Source organism: Neovison vison, chromosome 13 (genome assembly GCF_020171115.1).
Source record: "Neovison vison isolate M4711 chromosome 13, ASM_NN_V1, whole genome shotgun sequence".
NCBI classification, from domain to species: domain Eukaryota; kingdom Metazoa; phylum Chordata; class Mammalia; order Carnivora; family Mustelidae; genus Neogale; species Neogale vison.
This window is the reverse complement of record NC_058103.1, coordinates 105,259,069-105,280,166: the sequence shown is the minus strand read 5'-3', so window position 1 is coordinate 105,280,166 and position 21,098 is coordinate 105,259,069. Positions and strand designations below refer to the sequence as shown.

At 37.5% G+C, this 21,098-nt stretch overlaps 1 protein-coding gene across 2 annotated transcripts in view; it reads right to left on the bottom strand.

Annotated features, from left to right (window-relative positions):
• USP3 (ubiquitin specific peptidase 3) overlaps positions 1–21,098 on the bottom strand; it is a 108,734-nt gene that overhangs the window by 36,871 nt on the left and 50,765 nt on the right. For both annotated transcript variants that reach the window (XM_044230736.1, XM_044230737.1), the window contains 5 exons: positions 19,541–19,624; positions 16,528–16,609; positions 15,097–15,179; positions 13,730–13,843; positions 9,458–9,571 (listed from right to left, as the gene is read on the bottom strand). In XM_044230736.1, the coding sequence (XP_044086671.1) occupies positions 9,458–9,571; positions 13,730–13,843; positions 15,097–15,179; positions 16,528–16,609; positions 19,541–19,624 (477 nt within the window). The remainder of the gene's footprint in view (positions 1–9,457; positions 9,572–13,729; positions 13,844–15,096; positions 15,180–16,527; positions 16,610–19,540; positions 19,625–21,098) is intronic.

The following is a 21,098-nucleotide window of genomic DNA, read 5'->3' as shown; positions in this document are numbered from 1 at the left end:
TTTCTTATACTGAATTCAGAAAGGAAATGATATGGATTTTTTTTTTTTTTTGAGAGAGAGCACCATGGGAGGAGGAGAGAAGGAGAAGAGGGAGAGAGACTCTTAAGCAGGCTCCATGCCCAGTGCAGAGCCCAACTTGGGGCTCATTCTCAAGATTCTGAGACCATGACCTGAACTGCAATCAAGACACTTAACTGACTAAACCACCCAGGTGCCCCAAATATGGAATTCTTTTTTTTTTAAAGATTTTATTTATTTAGTTGAGAGAGAGAGAGACAGTGAGAGAGAGCACTAGCGAGGAGAAGGTCAGAGAGCGAAGCAGACTCCCCATGGAGCTGGGAGCCCGATGCGGGACTCGATCCCGGGACTCCAGGATCACGCCCTGAGCCGAAGGCAGTCGTCCAACCAACTGAGCCACCCAGGCGTCCCCCCAAATATGGAATTCTTATACTAATATAGACCATGACAAGTGAACAGTAATGAAGGCTGACAGAAGATGAAGTTGGTACACTTAAAAGTTACAGAGGTTTATGTAGATAAAATAACTCAAGCAATGATATACATAAAGTACTTTATAAAACTACAGATAGAAAATATTTATGCCTATATTCTGCCAACATGTAAAGTTCCCTTTATCTCTCAAATCACAAGTTTTTCTGGCTTGGTCTTGAGTCAAAACTTCCACCACTCTTCCAGGCAATGGTTCCATAGGTGTCTTTCAACCAAAGTTTCCCTCCATATACATTTCTCTCCTTTCCCTAAAATTTCTTATGGAATTCATAAATTATGAAAAGCATCTACCTAACCACTGGAACTTAAGTCAGAAGTCACTTTAGCATTTCACTATAACTTTTTCTGAACTATTTAACAACTGAGTCTCAATATATGTTTAAGTAGTTCTTCTAAGACTCCTTTTTTAAAAAATGTTAAAATTCAGTCAAAAGTTTTCAAAGTTGTTAGCTCCTTTACATATCCACAAGAGGTACTTAAAAATAAAACAACTACAGAGGTGCTTTAAACTTTTTCATTACAACATCCATTTTTTTATGACTCAAAGGTAAAAGGCATCTTAGGTATCTTAGGTCATATTTGAAATTCTATCGCATATAAAAATGGTTTCATTCTCTCACCAAAATAAATTAGTATCTAATCATTTTTCTAAAATGGATCATGAAACCAGTACTTTGTAGTTATGCTGATTTGAACTTCAGCAAACACATGACCATCCCTTTTTAAAAAACAATCTGCCTATAAATCAATTAAATAGAAACCAAAAGAACAGTAGAACAGATCAACAAAACTAGGGAGCTGGTTCTTTGAAAGAATTAGTAAGACTGATAAACCCCTGGCAGACTTATTAAAAAGAAAAGAGAAAGGACCCAACTAAATAAAATAATGAATGATAGAGGAAAGATCACAACTAACACCAAAGAAATTTTAAGAACATATTATGGACAACTCTATGTCAACAATCTAGACAATCTCGAAGAAATGGATGCATTCCAAGATACATATAAACTACCAAAACTGAAAAAGGAAGAAAAAGAAAACCTTAACAGACCCATGACTCGCAAGAGAATTAAAACAGTAATCGAAAATCTCCCAGCAAACTAGAGCCCAGGGCCAGATGGCTTCCCAGGGGAATTCTACCAAACATTTAAAGAAGAGTTAATACTAATTCTTCTGCAACTGTTCCAAAAAAGAGAAATGGAAGAAAAACTTCCAAACTCATTTTATGAGGCCAATATTATCTTGATCCCAAAACCAAAGACCCAATCAAAAAGGAGAATTACAGACCAATATCACTGATGAACATGGATGCAAAAATTCTCACCAAAATACTAGCTAATAGGATCCAACAGTACATTGAAAGGATTATTCACCATAACCAAGAGGGATTTATTCCTGGGCTGCAAGGCTGGTTCAACATCCGCAAAAAATCAAACTGCCTAATTACATTCATGAATGTTTCCAACCACACCATGATTCTTTTGATTCTCTTTTCTTGTATCAAAACACATTACTTTCTAATGTTTCCTTTACCATTAGAAATATGTATTTTTTTAACATACATGAAATCATGGAACACTCAGCTGTTTTATAAGGGTATAAGAAGTTTGTTTCAATTTGTGATCTTTACCAAAAAAAAGCCACACAAAGTAAGCTTCTTCTAAGACTATAAATTTTTCCAACTCTATCTAAACAGACATTTACATCTCTATTTTTTTTTAAGATTTTATTTATTTATTTGACAGAAAGAGATCACAAGCAGGCAGAGAGGCAGGCAGAGAGAGAGGAGGCAGCAGGCTCCCTGCTGAGCAGAGAGCCCGATGTGGGACTCGATCCCAGGACCCTGAGATCATGACCTGAGCCGAAGGCAGAGGCTTAACCCACTGAGCCACCCAGGCGCCCATACATCTCTATTTTTAAACAAATAATAGCTTCACTGACTTCTCTGAAAATCTTTTAAAAAAATACTATTAAGTAAGTTAAATTCAACAAGTTTCAATGATCTTTTCAATTACTTCCCAATTATACAATCCGGAGCTTCAAAATTTCGTTGGTAGTTAACTTAGGTCTCTCTTAGTAATCATATAGAAGGAAACACTCCTCATATTTAGGTTCAATGTTTATGTTTTATATACAAATTATCTCAGTGATATCACCAAACAAGTGCTGGTGAAACAGTGAGGAAATGGAGTTATAAAGAACCAACTGGTATTTCTGCAACAGACTGGAAATAAGATAGAAAAGAAGACAGAGAAATAACAGTGGCTCCAATGTTAATACTGTTCCTTATCTTAACTTGTTTACAACCTTAGGTAAAGATTACCTCCTTCTTAATGCTTAGAGAAACTCTGGGTCCTAAAGATGCTGTGATGAATAATGGTTGGAAAGCACAATGCAAATATAAAAGATCACGAAGCACCCCTTCTGAATGAAGGGGCCAAAAAAGAGGGACACTGCTGAAACACAATGTGCAGAAGAAATACAGGGTGTTTATTCACAGTTTTTGGCATAAGGCGACAAGCTATATTTACCCAAATCTTATTAACAAAGAACTGCCCCAATGAAGAATGATGAAAGAAAACATTACTTTGTTCCTCTACTTAAGTGTGAAAAGCAGACATTCCAAATAATGAAACAGATACCACAGAATTCAGACACGCACAAGTACTTGTATGATGCCAACACACCTAACTGTGACATATACACCTGTGCATTACTGACTATTCTCTGCATTCTGGCAGTACCGGTACATAATATGTAAGTTGGAAGGACCAATCAGAAACAGGATATGCCTATACAGAATAAAATTTTATCATTCTAGAATAAACTTCTAAAATACCTAGGGTACACTGTAATTTTAGGCTCTGTTCTTATTTTTAAAGATTTTTTTTTTTATTTATTCATTTGAGAGAGAGAGACAGTGAGAGAGAGCATGAGCGAGGAGAAGGTCAGAGAGCGAAGCAGACTCCCCAGGGAGCTGGGAGCCTGATGTGGGACTCGATCCCGGGACTCCAGGATCACGCCCTGAGCCGAAGGCAGTCGTCCAACCAACTGAGCCACCCAGGCGTCCCTCTGTTCTTATTTTTAAATATCTTTAAGAAGAAAAAAATATATGGGACTCCTGAGTGGCTCAGTCATTGGGCGCCTGCCTTCGACTTGGGTCATGATCCCAGGGTTCTGGGATCGAGCCCCACATCGGGCTCCCTGCTTGGCAGGAAGCCTGCTTCTCCCCTTTACCACTCCCCCTGCATGTGTTCCCTCTCTCACTGTGTCTCTCTCTGTCAAATAAATAAAATCTTTAAAAAAAAAAGAAAGAAAGAAAAATCTTTAATATTCATAGAAGAATTCTGAGTTGTTGTTTTGTACAAATTGTATATAACCCAAATCAATCAAATTTAGCTGCTATTCTACATTTTGTGACACCAATCATGGCTGAGTTTCTCTAAGACAAGAACACCAGAAAATGAAAATGATAAAAATAGCTCTTTTTGCTTACAAACACACAAAAAATATACAACAGCTAAATTCCTAGACAGAATACTGCTTAATTATAAAATATCAACAGTATACCTGGAAAGATTATTTTTAAGATCTCACATGCAGAGACCCATTTGTTGTCCACAAAGATCTACCAGAATAGCTAATAGAAAAAAGTTTTTAGTAATTTATTCATCCATTGTTTTTAAACATTAATTACAACAAGAACTGATAAGTACAAAACTAAAGAAAACTCCCTTGGAAGTTAAGGCAAATATATTAAAGCAAGTTTATGTGAAAGTAGAAATAGCATATAAATGATATGAGAAGTAAGGGAATAAATACCATGACACAATTTGAATTATCAAGAGATTTTCCTAGACAGTTAGCATTAAGCTGGACCTTAAAGAAGGAGACAGAGGTCAGGGCAAATACCATAGGACAAACATGACAAAGATACAGAGATAAAAAGATAAAATCATGTTAAGGAAGGCACAGAATAAAAAAAAGTCTAGCAGAAAAGACTATTAAAACTAAAAGCAGGGGCGCCTGGGTGGCTCAGTGGGTTAAGCCGCTGCCTTCGGCTCAGGTCATGATCTCATGTTTCTGGGATCGAGTCCCGCATCGGGCTCTCTGCTCAGCGGAGAGCCTGCTTCCCTCTCTCATTCTCTCTGCCTCCCTCTCTGTCTACTTGTGATCTCTCTCTCTCTCTCTGTCAAATAAATAAATAAATAAATAAATCTTTAAAAAAAAAAAAAAACTAAAAGCAAATATTTTTTTAAAGTAATCTCTATGCCCAACATGGGGCTCAAACTCACTACCCTAAAATCAAGAGTCTCATGCTCTACCAACTGATCCAACCAGGAACCCCAAAGCAAGTATGTTTTGATCCAGCAACTGCTGAGACCCTTGCATCTACATGTATAATACCATCTACTGCAGCACTGTCTGGAACAGCAAAAGGTAAGAAACAACCTAGATAACCACTGGTAAGGGACTATACATAAATTACGATACAACTATAAAGTATAACATTGTGCAGCCATAAAATGAAAGGAGAAGTTATTTAGATACCAGCATGAATTACCTCTAAGTTAGAAAAAAAGCATGAATATGTTACCATTTATGTTAAAGATTATACACTCACACACAAACACACATAGAATATCAACAAAAGTATACACAAAAATCTAGTACATATAGCTGCTCCTAGAAAGTAAAATGAGGGGCGCCTGGATGGCTCAGTGGATTGAGCTGCTACCTTCGGCTCAGGTCATGATCTTGGGGTCCTGGGATCGAGTCCCGCATCGGGCTCTCTGCTCAGCGGGGAGCCTGCTTCCCTCTCTCTCTCTCTCTCTCTCTGCCTGCCTCTCTGCCTACTTGTGATCTCTGTCAAATAAATAAATAAAATATTAAAAAAATTAAAAAAAAAAGAAAGCAAAATGAATGGCTGGGTAATAAAGTAAAAGAAAAAACTTTCATTATATATCCTTTCTTTACCTTTTGAAATTCTCAACCACCTGTATTTTACCTATTTAAAAAACATAAACTTAGTGGGATCTAGGTGGCTTGGTCAGTTAATGTCCAAGTGTTGGTTTCAGCTCAGGCCATGATCTCATGGTCCCCGGTATCAGGCCCCACAAAGGGCTCTAAGTGAGTGTAGCATATAGTCTGCTTGAGATTCTCTCCCTCTCATTCTGCCCCTCCCCCTCTGCTTGCTAGTGCATGCTCTCTCTCTCAAATAAATAACATCTTTAAAAAAAAAACCACCATAAACTTTAAGTTACTTTTCTGAAAAGGAAAGAGACAGGAAAATCAGGGCGTACTAGGATGCCATAAGAAGTGTGGTAAGTAGATATGTATGTTGGAACGGTCAAACTTTGGTAAAAGTTTACCACTGGGCAACTGGCTTTTGGTTTGAGTAGGAAGAAAGAAAAAATAGTTTTGGTTGTTTCTATATCCAAAGCTGTTGTTTACACTTACAGTATATATATTTTTTTCATTTTTTTTAAAGATTTTATTTATTTATTTGACAGAGATCACAAGGAGGCAGAGAGACAGGCAGAGAGAGAGGAGGAAGCAGGCTCCCTTGCTGAGCAGAGAGCCCGATGTGGGGCTCGATCCCAGGACCCTGGGATCATGACCGGAGCCGAAGGCAGAGGCTTTAACCCACTGAGCCACCCAGGCGCCCCCTATTTTTTCATTATTTAATGGATAAAAGTTGTTCCTACTTTCACATGCATGTATGTATTTCAGAGTCCTCATAGATCATTCCAAGGGATCAAACTCCCTAGAACTTATCATAGGTTAATCAAGAAAAATGAACTTCCTAACCTCTCTTAAAATTTTATTTTATGATCATAAATATAACAGAAACGTAGTTCAAGATTCCTGGCACTTCCACACAGGCCATGTTACAGAACTTTACCCTGCATCCTTAATAAGAACAACAGTTTTGGAAGAAAGCCCCACATCTCCTGGCCTTGCCCCTGGGGATTGTGCAGTGACCTTACACTTTAGATCTTGAAATTATATCAAGGATAAAGCTTGATCTAACCAAGAGCAAATTATTCATCAATTACAAGAAAATGGGGAATGACTTCAATTACTGTAAAACTGAAAAAGCCCTGCTAAGAATACATAGGCATTCTACTCCCATCAGTCACTAAGGAATCTAAGAGTTCATGTGAATTAGGAATCACTGCACAAACTCAACTTGGTCATCTTCTCCAAGAGTCTTTTCCTTTCATTGCTAAGGATACAGAATGTGCAAAATCAAGCAACGAAAAATTAAATCATGCTCATAGCTGGGCTATAGATACTTTATATAAAAGGCAGAGATGTGGGAAGATTTTGAGGAAAAGCAGAATTTTACTGAATAAAAGTTTCATACAATTTCTAAACTCTCACTTAAGAATAAAGGACCTGAGTCACCATGGGAACCAAGCAGAACAGTATGAAGTTAGTTGGTAGGCTTCACTCAGACATGTAGACAAATGACTGCTGACACATCTAACCTTTACCAATTCCACAAAGACTTGAGTTTTAACTCTAACGCTAACACCTACTAGATGTGTAAGATTGAACAAGTTCTTCCTGCTCTGTCTCAGTTTTGTCTTTTTTAAAATGGAACTAATACCTTACGACCCAGCAATTGCACTACTGGGTACTTACCCTAAAGATACAAACGTAGTGATTCGAAGGGGCACATGCACCCGAATGTTTATAGCAGCAATGTCCACAATAGCCAAATTATGGAAAGAACCTAGATGTCCATCAGCAGATTAATGGATAAATGGATAAAGAAGATTCCATATACAATGGAATACTATGCAGCCATCAAAAGAAATGAAATCTTACCATTTGCGACAACATGGATGGAACTAGAGGGTATCATTATGCTGAGTGAAATAAGTCAATCAGAGAAAAAGACAACTATCATATGATCTCTCTGATATGAGGAAGTGGAGAAGCAACGTCAGGGGTTTGGGGGGTAGGAAAAAAATAAATAAAACAAGATGGGCTCGGGAGGGAGACCAACATAAGAGACTCTTTTTTTTTTTTTAAGATTTCATTTATTTATTTGACAGAGAGAAATCACAAGTAGGCAGAGAGGCAGGCAGAGAGAGAGAGGAGGAAGCAGGCTCCCTGCTGAGCAGAGAGCCCGATGCGGGGCTCGATCCCAGGACCCTGAGATCATGACCTGAGCCGAAGGCAGCAGCTTAACCCACTGAGCCACCCAGGCGCCCCATCATAAGAGACTCTTAATGTCACAAAATAAACTGAGGGTGGCCGGGGGGAGGGGGGTAGGGAGAGGGGGGTGGGGTTATGGACACTGGGGAAGGCATGTGCTATGGTGAATGCTGTGAAGTGTGTAAACCTGGCGATTCACAAACCTGTAACCCTGGGGCTAATAATACATTATATGTTTATAAAAAAATTAATTTAAAAAAATGGAGCTAAAACTTCCTTTCTTGACCGGAATTTTGTGGGTTTTTTGTTTGTTTGTTTGTTTGTTGTACTGAAGATTAGATATAAGAGGCCTAAAGTGCTTAGGCATTCACTAAATAGAAACCAATTTTATATAATAATAAAACACAAAGACTATGTCCCTATCAAGAGTCTAACTGGGAGACTTTATTAGAAATGTTATATTAAGTCCAAACCTGGTTAGTGGTAACTTAGCAGTCATTTCCTCCTTTCCTATTTTGGAGTCGAGAAACTTCAAAATTCTTACAAAATTAGTCTCTTCTGAGAGGAGATTTAAATGTCACAATATATAAAAGAAGTTTTCTTCAAAACAAAGACCAGGGGTAACAACAGGCAATCATTTCAGATCCTCAAGGCTAGACTTCTGGAGTAAGGCAACAAATGCCAGCTCTTTGAGGTTATTATCTTTTAAACACTCTTCTATACTACTAATATATCTAAACCACTATTAGGCAATAGAGGAAGATAAACTACTAAGTCTTACTACATAACAGCATGCTGGGTGTTTTTGTTTTTATTTTTATTTTTTTCAGAAGGAAAGCGATATACACTAGGTGCCAAACTCCTGACTAGCAAGAGCACAGACCTGCTTGAGAAGGACAAAATCAGCAGACGGTGGCAAAGGCTATTGTCAAACACCTGCAGTGCCTCAAATCTGCTGTTACCTGCATCCCTACCGAGAGGACTAACCTAGGAGAAGAGGCAGAGTCCTCTGACAGCAAGGCTGTTTCCCTCCTCAAGTGATGCTAGAGAGAGACCAAGGAAAATACATGACTCTTACAGCCACATTGGGATGTGGCCCAGCTACCTTTTGCAAACTGAATCCCAATGGACTTGACTTCAAAACCCAACCCAGAACAGTGAATTTAAGACCACAGATTTCTGCAGATTACAAATGGATTTTTTTTTAGTTGAAATAAGATGGTGTATGGTGGTAATGAATCTTCCTAAGATTTTGAAAGAGTTAATGGAATTTTATCCAGCATGTTTTCCTAAATTATTTACAAGGGCACATAAGTTATTTACAAAGTCTTCGTTTTTAGAACGACAAAATATCCCACCGTTTGTTAGACATTTGTAATGTCTATATATTATTTAAACACACACATTTGTCTAGTCAAATGATCCAACTGCTGTTATTCTTTTAAAAACAAAACAAAAGGGGCATCTGGGTGACTGAGTTGGTTAAGCGTCCGACTCTTGATTTCAGCTAAAGTCATGATCTTAGGGTCATGGGATCAGGCTCTGCACTGGGCATGGAACCTGCTAAAGATTCTCTCTCTGCCCCTCTTCCAAATCCTCCTCCCCCACCCCACCCAGGGCTCTAAACATATTTAAAAAAATAAAATAAAATAAAACAAAACAAAATAAAACCAGTCTTTATTAGTTAGAGTACCACCAACTTCATAGGAAATTGTTCCAGGAACCAAAAAAAGACTAATATTAATGTTTTAAGTATCTTTCGTTAAGTAATACTTACCTAAAATTTGGCATAATCTTCCAAACAACATAAAATAAGGACTCTGGGCTAAATGCAGTCTGGCTACCTTGCCATAAAGCACAAAGTGTCTTTCTAAACTCTTCCACCAAAGACCTGGAAAAGAGGAAGGGACGAAACCCCTGGCATTAGTCAGAGGCTACTGTTTCAATGCATAATGTCCAATTTTCTACAATTCATAATAAAAAATGAAAACATAAAGAGTTTGGTTTCTCCTAAACTAATTCTGACAGTTTAGTAAGAGCTTCTCAAAACCCCACATAAACTGCAGTAATTACAGACAAAACTAGTTTTTAACCATATGGTGAACTTTGTCCTAAGTAATGCCATACTTAAACAATACAGCAATAGAGAAGTTACAAACCAAATTACTTTAAAACGTACATTTTTTAAAAAGTTAAAACAGAATCTCTTTCTCCTTTTCCTGCAGTTTTCCATCTTGCCCCTCATAAGGAACACTTCCCAGACCTCAGTGTGTGACCATCTGTTCATCTCTGCCTGAGACCGTTCATCTGGCCACAAAGCTTCAACACTGAACTCCACACCAGGACTCCAAATCCAAATCTGAAAGCTAGGTTTTCTCATGCCCACTTTTCATCAGGTTTCTCCAGTTTCCAAGAGGAATTTTCTCCTGGATGTCCTCTCGTCACTTCAAACTCAATGTGCACTAAAGTTGCTCTCTATACTCTTCTCTACTATCCTACAATACCCATTCTCTCCTCTTCTCTTCTAGGAACAGAACTTCCAATTTTTGCTTGGCACAAGAACTCCTGGAATAAAAAACTCTGAGTGTGTTCAACTTCTGAGAAATTCCTTAAAGAGAAAGAGTAGTCCTAGCTGGAAGGACGAAATAGTGGTACTCCAGCACCACCCTGAACTATGTGTATAGGCGCCCTACACTAGGGTTGGTGGAATAGAAAACTAGAAGGAGCCTGATGATTGTGGCAAACAGCCCTAGATAGATAATCTCTAGCTTTTACATGAGAAAATAAACAATGAATGTTTATCCATTCATCTGTTGAAGGGCATCTTGGTTCTTTCCATAGTTTGGCGACTGTGGCCATTGCTGCTATAAACATTGGGGTACAGATGGCCCTTCTTTTCACGACATCTGTATCTTTGGGGTAAATACCCAGGAGTGCAATTGCAGGGTCGTAGGGAAGCTCTATTTTTAATTTCTTGAGGAATCTCCACACTGTTCTCCAAAGAGGCTGCACCAACTTGCATTCCCACCAACAGTGTAAGAGGGTTCCCCTTTCTCCACATCCTCTCCAACACATGTTGTTTCCTGTTTTGTTAATTTTGGCCATTCTAACTGGTGTAAGGTGATATCTCAATGTGGTTTTAATTTGAATCTCCCTGAGGGCTAATGATGATGAGCATTTTTTCATGTGTCTGATAGCCATTTGTATTTCTTGATTGGAGAAGAAATACAAATGGCTATCAGACCTTCAACGGATGAATGGATAAGGAAGATGTGGTCCATATACACTATGGAGTATTATGCCTCCATCAGAAAGGAAGAATATCCAACTTTTGTAGCAACATGGACGGGACTGGAAGAGATTATGCTGAGTGAAATCAGTCAAGCAGAGAGAGTCAATTATCATATGGTTTCACTCATTTGTGGAGCATAACCAATAGCATGGAGGACAAGGGGCGTTAGAGAGTAGTAGGGAATTTGGGTAAATTGGAAGGGGAGGTGAACCATGAGAGACTATGGACTCTGAAAAACAGTCTGAGGGGTTTGAAGTGGCGGGGGGGTGGGAGGTTGGGGTACCAGGTGGTGGGTATTATAGAGGGCACAGCTTGCATGGAGCCACTGGGTGTGGTGAAAAAATAATGAATACTGTTTTTCTGAAAATAAATAAATTGGGGAAAAAAATATATATATAAAAAAAATGAATGTTTAAGTCACTATTAATTTTGTTTTTCTATGCATGTAGCTAGAATGAAACACTTCCAATAACTAGTTAAACTGAAACATGTCCAAACAACTTTAATATCTGTATCTGTCAATACAACAACCATACGCATGGATATCTGATTGATATCTCAGAGAATCTCAGTAACTTCTTGCTCGACCTCTGTCATTCAATATGTCCCTGAGATACAAATCACATTTTTTACTTCCTGGACACTCTATATTTGAGGAATTCCTCACCTTAAAGTCTTGGTAAGAGACTGCCTCCCATTATGAAAGTTCACAACTTCCTGCAGCCAAGACTCAGATGGATAGCCCATTTGAAGATGGAATTCTGCCCATTTGAAGCTGAAGTTAGTGATACAAAGCTGGGGCAGTGCCAAATCCTTACTGGTGACAAAGATCATATGGAGTGCAGGGGCAGCAGTAACAGCAGCATTCACCCAGCATCCAACTCCAACAGTGCTGGTAATAGGAACTTTGGTGTCACACACTGGGCAGTGTGTTGTTATGGGACAATGATGTTGCAGAAGCAGTGATATCCTTATGGGATAGAGTTCCACGGGATGATTGCGGTGATGGTCCTGGATGTCTGGATTCCAGACCTGATTTTCCACCCATCCAGTAATAGCTTACCAACAGACCTTCATTAAGCTCTTTTTCTGCCTACAATGGCCAGAGCCAATTTCTACAGTTTGTAACTAAACCCTAAATAACACTAATGCATCAAGTACTACTAATTCTCCTCTTAACTTTTGTGAAAATGCATTTTTTTCTTCCTTATTTCACTGCCATCTCCTCCAACCCAACTACTCTGAAGTGTGAAGTCTTCTTGAAAGCAGGCATTTTCCAGTTCATCCTATATGCTGCTACTAAAGCAAGCTCTTAAGATATCAACTGTCGTGGTAGGATTCCATCCCTACTTCAGTGTCTGGCTTTAAAGTTCCCTGGTGCTTTGGCTCTATCCATAATGCACACTATTCTGACATGTTCTATCCTAGTCTCCCTCAGTCACTTAGGCAGAACAATGTCAGATTGTAAAATGGCTTTTCAGATGTGTGGGGATGGGGTGAATGGGAGCAGGAATGGGCAGGAAGAAAGAACATTACATGAAAATACATACAAATTAGGGGCACTTGGGTGGCTCAGTCAGTTAAGCATCTGACTCTTGGTTTCAGCTCAGGTCATAATCTCAGGGTCATGAAATTGAGCCCCATGTTGGGCTCTGTGCTGGGCCTAAAGCCTACTTAGGATCCTCTCTTTCCCTCTGCCCCTCCCCACCCCAGCATGTGTATATGTGTGCTCTCTCTCTTTTTTTAAAGATTTTATTTATTTATTTGACAGAGAGAGAGATCACATGTAGGCAGAGAGGCAGGCAGAGGGAGAGGGGGAAGCAGGCTCCCTGCTGAACAGAAAGCCCAATGCAGGGCTTGATCCCAGGACACTGAGACCATGCATGACCTGAGCCGAAGGCAGAGGCTTTTTTTTTTTTTTTTTAAGATTTTATTTATTTATTTGACAGAGAGAAATCACAAGTAGACAGAGAGGCAGACAGAGAGGGAAGCAGGCTCCCTGCTGAGCAGAGAGCCCGATGCGGGACTCGATCCCAGGACCCTGAGATCCTGACCTGAGCCGAAGGCAGCGGCTTAACCCACTGAGCCACCCAGGCGCCCCGAAGGCAGAGGCTTAACCCACTGAGCCACCCAGGTACCCCATGTGTGCACTCTATAAAAAAAAAAAAAAAAAAAACCACAAATTATAAATCAGAGCCTTACTTCAGTAATGTTAAGATATGAAAAAAAATCTGCCCATTACAATCATAATATAGATCTTCTGAACATCAAATGGAGCACAGCTGCAATGAATTTGCATACATATTCATTCTCAATAATCAACTGTCAATTTTTCCCTCTCCATATCAACTAAATTGGCTGCATTGCCCCACAATTAATTTGATGACTACAAATTAATTTTATTATCCAATACAGATTTATCTAACAGTATAAGACAAGTGTCAATTCACAAAGACTAATGATATTCATGCTGATCTACATCTAAAACTGTGTTTCATATCCAGATGTCAATGTTAGAGCTCAAATCCACAAAGACTTAATATGTAGAGAGCTAAATTTATCCTCCTCTTAGGTAAATAGAAATAAAAGAATTGCAACAACTATTAAGATCATCAGCTAGACAGTTAAACCCAGGTTTTAGAAGAAGAGTGTTTTAAAATGCTATGCCTATTAACTCACAGAATGCAATGGAAATCACCAGTAAGAGTCACTTGTTTTGTAGCTCAAAGCCAGAAAGGATATATTCTTAGAACTCACACATTGTTATCCCCTTGGCTCCTGGTGTGGTATGTTCGCCTTCCTGCTGTTTTCCCATTCCTTAACTCCACAGCGGGCAGTTCTTTGAAATAACAGCAAAACTGCTCAATGTTACTATTTTAAAAGGAAGGGAAGAAAATTATTAAGAAAAAAAAAAGAGAAGAAAAAAAATAAGAGATTTTACTAGGACTGTAAAGAAACTTCTATAAAACCGACATGTGAATTTTTTGAGATATTTCAATTTCTCAAGAAATTGCTTTGAGTTTCCTCATTTACTCTAAGAAAACAGTATTAACAGATGACTTTGTAGAAATGAACAAAGAGCTTAAAGCAAAATTTGTTCAAAAAATCCTGAATTCTTTGGACACCCAACTGGCTCCGTTGGAAAAGCATATGACTCTTAATCTGAAGGTTGTGAGTTCAAGCCCCACACTGGGTGTAGAGATAACTTAAATAAATAAATAATGCCTGTTTCCAGGTATTCAATAATTTCCTCAAATAAAAATAAACCATGAAACCAACCATACTGTTTAGATACAAAGAACAGAGTGATAAGGGAATTCAGTAGTGACTTGAATTTCTTATTTGAACAAGACTAGATAAATCAAGAGATAGTACCTTCAAGGAGGGATCAAGTATGACTTCTGCTCCTTATTTGCAAGGTGGCCTTGGGAAGAGAATTTATTCTGGCCTTTGATGCCACATTAAAATACATGACCAAGTACATGACTTTCAAAATAATTTCTTCTATATAACTGAGGTCAGCCTTGTTGGGGTATTTTAGTTTTACTACTTATATTACATTTTAAAGATCTTCTAAACATCTGAGCTTATGATCATATTTAAGACAACTAATGATCAGATTTAAATTCTTTGAACCCCTGCAGTCCAGGGGTCTGTATACTATAGTCCACAGGCCATATCTGGTCCTGGGCCACTGAGCTCTTACATTTTTAGAGTTCTTTTAAAAGGTAGGGGAGGAGGAAAAGATAGGAGACAGACTGTGGGTGGCCAAATACTTACCTTCAGTGGTAAGTATTTAGCCACTCTTTTAGTCTCTTTAGTGGAGACTTGGCCCTTTTAATGAAAAAGTTTGATCTCTGCTCTAGTTTATTCAAGAAGCAACAGGAGATAAATAGTAACAACTAACAATTATTTACTGCTGGGCACTGTTCTAAACCCTTTATAAATTATTTAATCTTCCTATAAGGCAGAACTACTATCCCCAATTTTACCAATAAGGAAACTAAGGCACAGGGAACTGACTGGAGTTAGTGGCAGAGACAGAATGTGAAGCCAGAGCCTTTCCTCCTAACCATTTCACTAGAAGCTAATACCAGCATCTTAAGCTCTGGTGTTAACAGTACCTGAGTGACTGAAGGATGGCGTTCATGAAACATGTGTTCCCCAGATTTCGGAGTCCTGTGGCACAGATGGCAGCAGTGCTTCCCTGCAAAATGGGACAAGAAAAGGCCATCAGTAATACCAAGAGAAGGGTGTTTCAGACATCAAAGCTTAGACCTATATTTGAAACTCTAGCATCAAGCCAATTTGGAATTGGTCCCTTTTTGTCCAATTAATATTTCAAACTCTCATTCTACTTTATATATAAGTGTCCAGATATTTTTAGAAGTCCAGATATTTTTAGAAGCCTGTTTCTGATCCAGGGATTGTCCTACATGGGAGTACCTCATGGAAGCTTATGAGGAAATCAACATTAATGAAATCCTTGGAGTATACAATTCGAAAACCAGGAAGAGCCTTAAAAGAGATGAAGTTTAAGACAATGTTTTCATGAGATTTTATTTAAAATACTACAAATGGATTATGGACATTGGGGATGGTATGTGCTATGGTGAGTGCTGTCAAGTGTGTAAGCCTGATGATTCACAGGCCTGTACCCCTGGGGCAAATAATACATTATATGTTAATTTTTTTAAAAGAGAGAGAAAAATACTACAAATTGAAAAAATATACACACCTGAAATATTCATCCCCAAACCTTTGACTCTATGCCATGCATAGATGACCAATACATGCATTCTTAGCAATGGGGTATCAACTTTTTAAAACTACCTGAATTTCCTTTAAAGACCAAGACTTGATTTTTTTTTATTAGCTCTACAAATGCACCTTAACATCTGAATACTACCCCTGTGAAGCAGATCTACCAATCTAACCTGAAGCATCTCTGCCCATAACTCAGATGGCCAGGGTACTTTAGCTCTTTCTTTCACAAAATCCCAACACTTTAATTAAGTGCATGTCTAAACCTAACTAGCATGACAGCAGAAAGGCAGATGCAGGGCAAAATTACTGATGTATTTAAAAGTATTTAGTGATCTCTAAATTTTATTAATTTATTAACGGGTCATACATTGGTAACAGATAGTTATCCGAATGAGGAAGCATATTCTTTCATGGTGAAATTGTATTAATGAAGTCCTAAGAAATAAAATTTATAAAACCTCAGACCCATAGAATTTGCACTTAGAACCTTTAACAGAAGAAAGCAAAGATCTTTGGGGTCCTTAGAAACAGAGTAATAAGATACATGACTAGGCTTTAACACTTGCTAAGGCCGAGGGGCACGGGAGTAATCCTAATGGAAGGAAGGCACTGACAGATGGACTCACTGGGATATTCAGTCACATCAAGAATCATTAGTACAAGTGGCAAACATTTTGTAAAATATCCCAAATCCAAGGCATACATTTATGAAAGTGTATAAGGAGCAACATCAATGTTAGAGTTGGATCGCAACCAATTTTTACATTTGTATATATTTAATTACTTACATTTACTTTTAATAACTTGCTGTTTAGTGATGAGTTTTCCAAAAGTTTTCTTTTCCTATGCCTGTCAGCTGTAAAAGCTGAGCTATTAAAACACAAACAGATAGTCAAAAAGACATTAACACAAACATATTAGAAAGCAGGTTAAAAATTAAACATCACTGTTCTAAGTGTCTGGGGTATAGAGTCCTGCCTGGCGCCTAGGAAGGCCAGGAAGTGACCTGTTAGGCCCACTGTGGCCCACAAGTATTTGAAGTAAGAAGTTCTACTTTCCTTGGCAATCCCCACTACTCCTCTAGCAAGGTGGGTTGCAAGCATCTACCACTAGGCACTTCCCAGAAAAGCTGGCCAGGTAGGTGTAGTCTGTGAGACAATCTCTCTCTACTACCACTACCTGCCTAATCGACTGTGAGGCTTCAAAACTGAGAAGCCCCATTCCTCACATCAAAAGGAAAACCCTTGTCTGATACGTATTCGGAGATTTAACATTAAGTCTCAAGTACCAAGCTTCTTTTTTCTTAATTTTGATACAGATATCCTGTTTTGCTCATTTGTCATAACAGATTATGATATAATCTGAATTTCTGGAAAATCATTATAGGCACACAGATACATATAAATTAATTTGATTCAGCTATGCTACAAGGGATATTCTGAAAAAATTCTAATTACATGGATATTCTGAATTAAAATTTTTCAAAAATTTCTTGATGAAAGAGTTATATAGCTTAAATTTTATCAGAAAGTAATTCTTTCAGAGGATCATTTTAAAATAATTATGTCAGGAGACTAGTCTAAAAGAAGTAAAAATCATCATTTTTTACTGTTAATACTGTTAAAACTATAGTTTCCACTATAGACTAAAGCCCACACTTGAACAACACAGACTTTTAAAGTCTGCCTATTCTTTTCCATCTTCTAAAATGTACCAGGGTAGTACAAACTAAATGCAGGATTATTTAATTTCCACATGAACTCTAGTATCTTTGGAGCATCAGATCTAGTGACAGTTAGTTGAAAACTAAAAATCTTCTTAGGCAACACCTCCGAACTGTAGGTATATCCCTCTAAGAGTATCAGTGACTATAAGGTAAAAAGAGATCAATTCCATATATCACAGTGTCAAGTTACTCCTTCACAATTCTGTAAGTAAAGAGGTTCAATCACAAGCACTACACACACACACACACACACACACACACACAAATTATTGCTAATTAGCAATAAGCCTAACAGTTAACTTTTAGTTTTAACCTACATAAACAAAGCATTCAGCTTTTTAAAATACAAGTTATTAAATTTTACCCTCAGCAATTCTCAAAATGGCAGAATTCACCAGATCCACAGTGTCTAATATGGTAGCCATTTACTTATATAAACTTAAATTACCTCAACTTACATAAAATTAAAAATTCAGTTCTTTGGTCATGCTAGCCACTTTTCAAGTGCTACGCATAAGACTAGGGGCTACCATATAGGACAGTGCAGAGTATACAACACTTTCTTCACTTCAAAAAGTTCTTTTGTACAGTGCACTTCTACAGGATATGCAGAATAGTCTAAAGATATATAAAACACAAACACATTCACGGTTTTGAAACTGTGGTTTCCACTACAGACTAAAGGCCACATGTGAAGAAAAATAAACCCAACAAATGTTTTTCAACCTAGGAGGACTGCAAGGAAGACTTTTCAGTGGGACCCAACAGAAGTGTAGACAAGGAACTCTGACATATTTTACGTGATGAAGTGGTCAGTGGAAATAAAAGATTTGATAACTGCATAAATGCATGCTCATTCTTGAATGTCCTCTTTTCCTTTTGACTTAGTTCTGATACATTTATTTGGGACTGACATGGTAGTGCCTCTAATAGGGCTTCTGCTGCTCTATTTCAGATTACCAGGAAAGAAGCACTATGAAAAAGAGAGGAGCCAAAATATAACAAGCCAAAAAGTACTTTAATTCGAAGAAGTGTTTTAACGAGTATAGATTTTAAAGAAATCCATCCTTCTTTCCTTATCAGGTTTATAATCTATTTAGTCAACAAGACATGCATAAAGACTTTGGTTAATGAAAACGATATACTGTTTTATTCAAAGCACTTAGGCTGTTTCCTCTCAATATAGGATTTTAAAAACATTCTGTTGCCTTAAAGTTTGCTAAGGGACTCCTCCTTTTGGTATGTTCTCACAATAGTTTTTAACGTCAACTGTCAAAATAAATTAGATGGCACCTGACAATCAGGCATGATTTACACAAATTTCACTGGAGTCAGCAGTCATTCCAGGGTCATGCCTCTATCCACTGCAGCTTCAAAGGCATCACTATTTGGATTTCTGTTTTACTGCTTCAACTCTGGGTTTAGTGAGTTTTATCTGAATAACCTATCTGGCTATAGCAAAAAAATTCTATTAATATAAGTACATTAATTTCTTTATGATACAAGGCATTTTACAATCTATTGTAATTTCAAGTCACACATACAACCCCTAACAAAAGAGGAAAAGAAGAAACTAGAATGCTGTGCTATTCTATAGATGCAAAGTGGACAATATAATAAAACCTAATTTCCCTTAAAAATAATGCATAAATTTTAGTGCTTCTGAGAAAATGTCATAAAACAGGCCTGGCGAGGATTTTCTAGTATCAGAAGTAATCCATAATAATTTTCTATCATTTCATTCCCTTTCCTTACACCTCCAAAATTTCCCTGGCAAATCAACTGACCAGAGCTTATAAACTGGTAGGCAATATAAAAAAAAAAAAATTTTTTTTAAAAAGGCTCTTGGATTCTTGGCTATGATTTATGATAAATATTAAATGAAATAAATGCTAAGCTATGACCATTAACCATGGGCAAAGTTTCAGATATCCAAAGTTTACTTTATTAACATTTCAATCACACTAAAAACATGACGAAGTTATGGAACTCATTAACAAAACTCCCACCCAAGAATGTGCAAAGATCCCTCAACCCTATTCTATACCCTTCCTTTCCCAAGGCCTATTACTTACTTTTCCAAGTTCTGTAAGTGTTCTCTGACTTTCTGTACCAGTCCCAGCTTGGTGTCATTAACCACAAAATCATCACAGCGATAACTGTAAGAAAAATATTAATCAATGTGTGCAAAGAGCTTGAGGAAACCACAGTAATGAAATCACTACAAGGCCAGGCTACTGCCAAGATGATCACATGGCTCTGCAGCAGTTACTGTCGGTGGCAAATTTAAAGAGGACTTGGAATCCACAATGGAATGTTTCTTAAGAGCCTTTTTAAAAAGCCACGTAGGCAATGAGCACTAGCTTCTTTTCACGTTTTTACTCAAAAGCTCTTCAATTCCTCCTTCAAAAACAAAATAAGCTGCTACATGTGTTACATTCTTTTTAGTGGTGCATAATACATGGAAAATAAAAAGCACCAAGTCGATTCACATAGCCTTAAGCCTAAAGCTTTCAGGTCATAGTCCCAGCTCAAAATAATAGGGAATTTGGGGGGAGAAGAGATTTAAATGAAGAGCAGGGAAAAGGTAATCAACCAATAGGGACAGTTAAATTTAAGGGGGGAAAAAAACTAAAAATAAAGCAATACATTTAAAGCAATTTAATTAAAATAAATTGAATTCAGAGAGTTGAGAGTAATCTTCATTCTGAGGTGTTAGAAAATGAAAGTATAAAATAGTGGCTACATCTTTTAGGAATCTGATAACTGCTCTGAAGGAAGATATTTAAGGTGTTCTTTAAAACTGATATTGCGTTTGTGTTTTTTTTTTTTTAGCAAGTCAATAAGCAAATATAGGGACTCACAGGTAATAAACTTCACCTTCTACATTAGTATTCAATTTTTTTCCTGGAATGAGGTCAATTTTAACAAAAACAACTTACAAACTAGTACCAATATATTATTTTGAATAGCAGCTTTGTATAAAACTACTTATTATAACTACCTAAGAATAATGACAGTAATGCTGCCATTCTGAGTAAATAAAACTTTGAATGCATAGCAATTAGTAAAAATTAGGTCATCTCTAGCAGAATCCAAAAACATTTCTTACATATCTGAAATCAGTCTATTAAAACATGAGAAGAAAATGGAGGAAAGTAACGGGGAGGAAAAAAGGTTACATGGAAAAGCATGTCTCCTAAAGTCTTTTATTTACAGAAGTTAAAATTTCAAGTGAATACTTTTGAAACTTTACCTAAAACAGTAATATATATGTAATTACTTAACACCCCTCCCCATTAACTGAGTACCTACATTGTCAATCAAGTGTCTCTAAGGTATTCTCCAAGTTTCCTGACATTTTCACAAATAGTAGAAGCTATCTTTTACATCCTGGACTACTTCCCTATGATCAAAGTACCTGCACTGGCAGGAGAGTAATTCTTTATCAGTTTTATAAAATGTAAAATATTAAATTAGTGAAAAGATTTAATTCCTTGCTTCTTTTCAGCATAATGTTAAGAGAGTAAGGTCTACGCTGTAAATTTAAACTTAAGGCACTGGGTTCCTCCAAGAAGCTTAAAGCATTCACTGAGAGCAAAATTATGCTGCTACTCTAATTCCTCCTTTTCA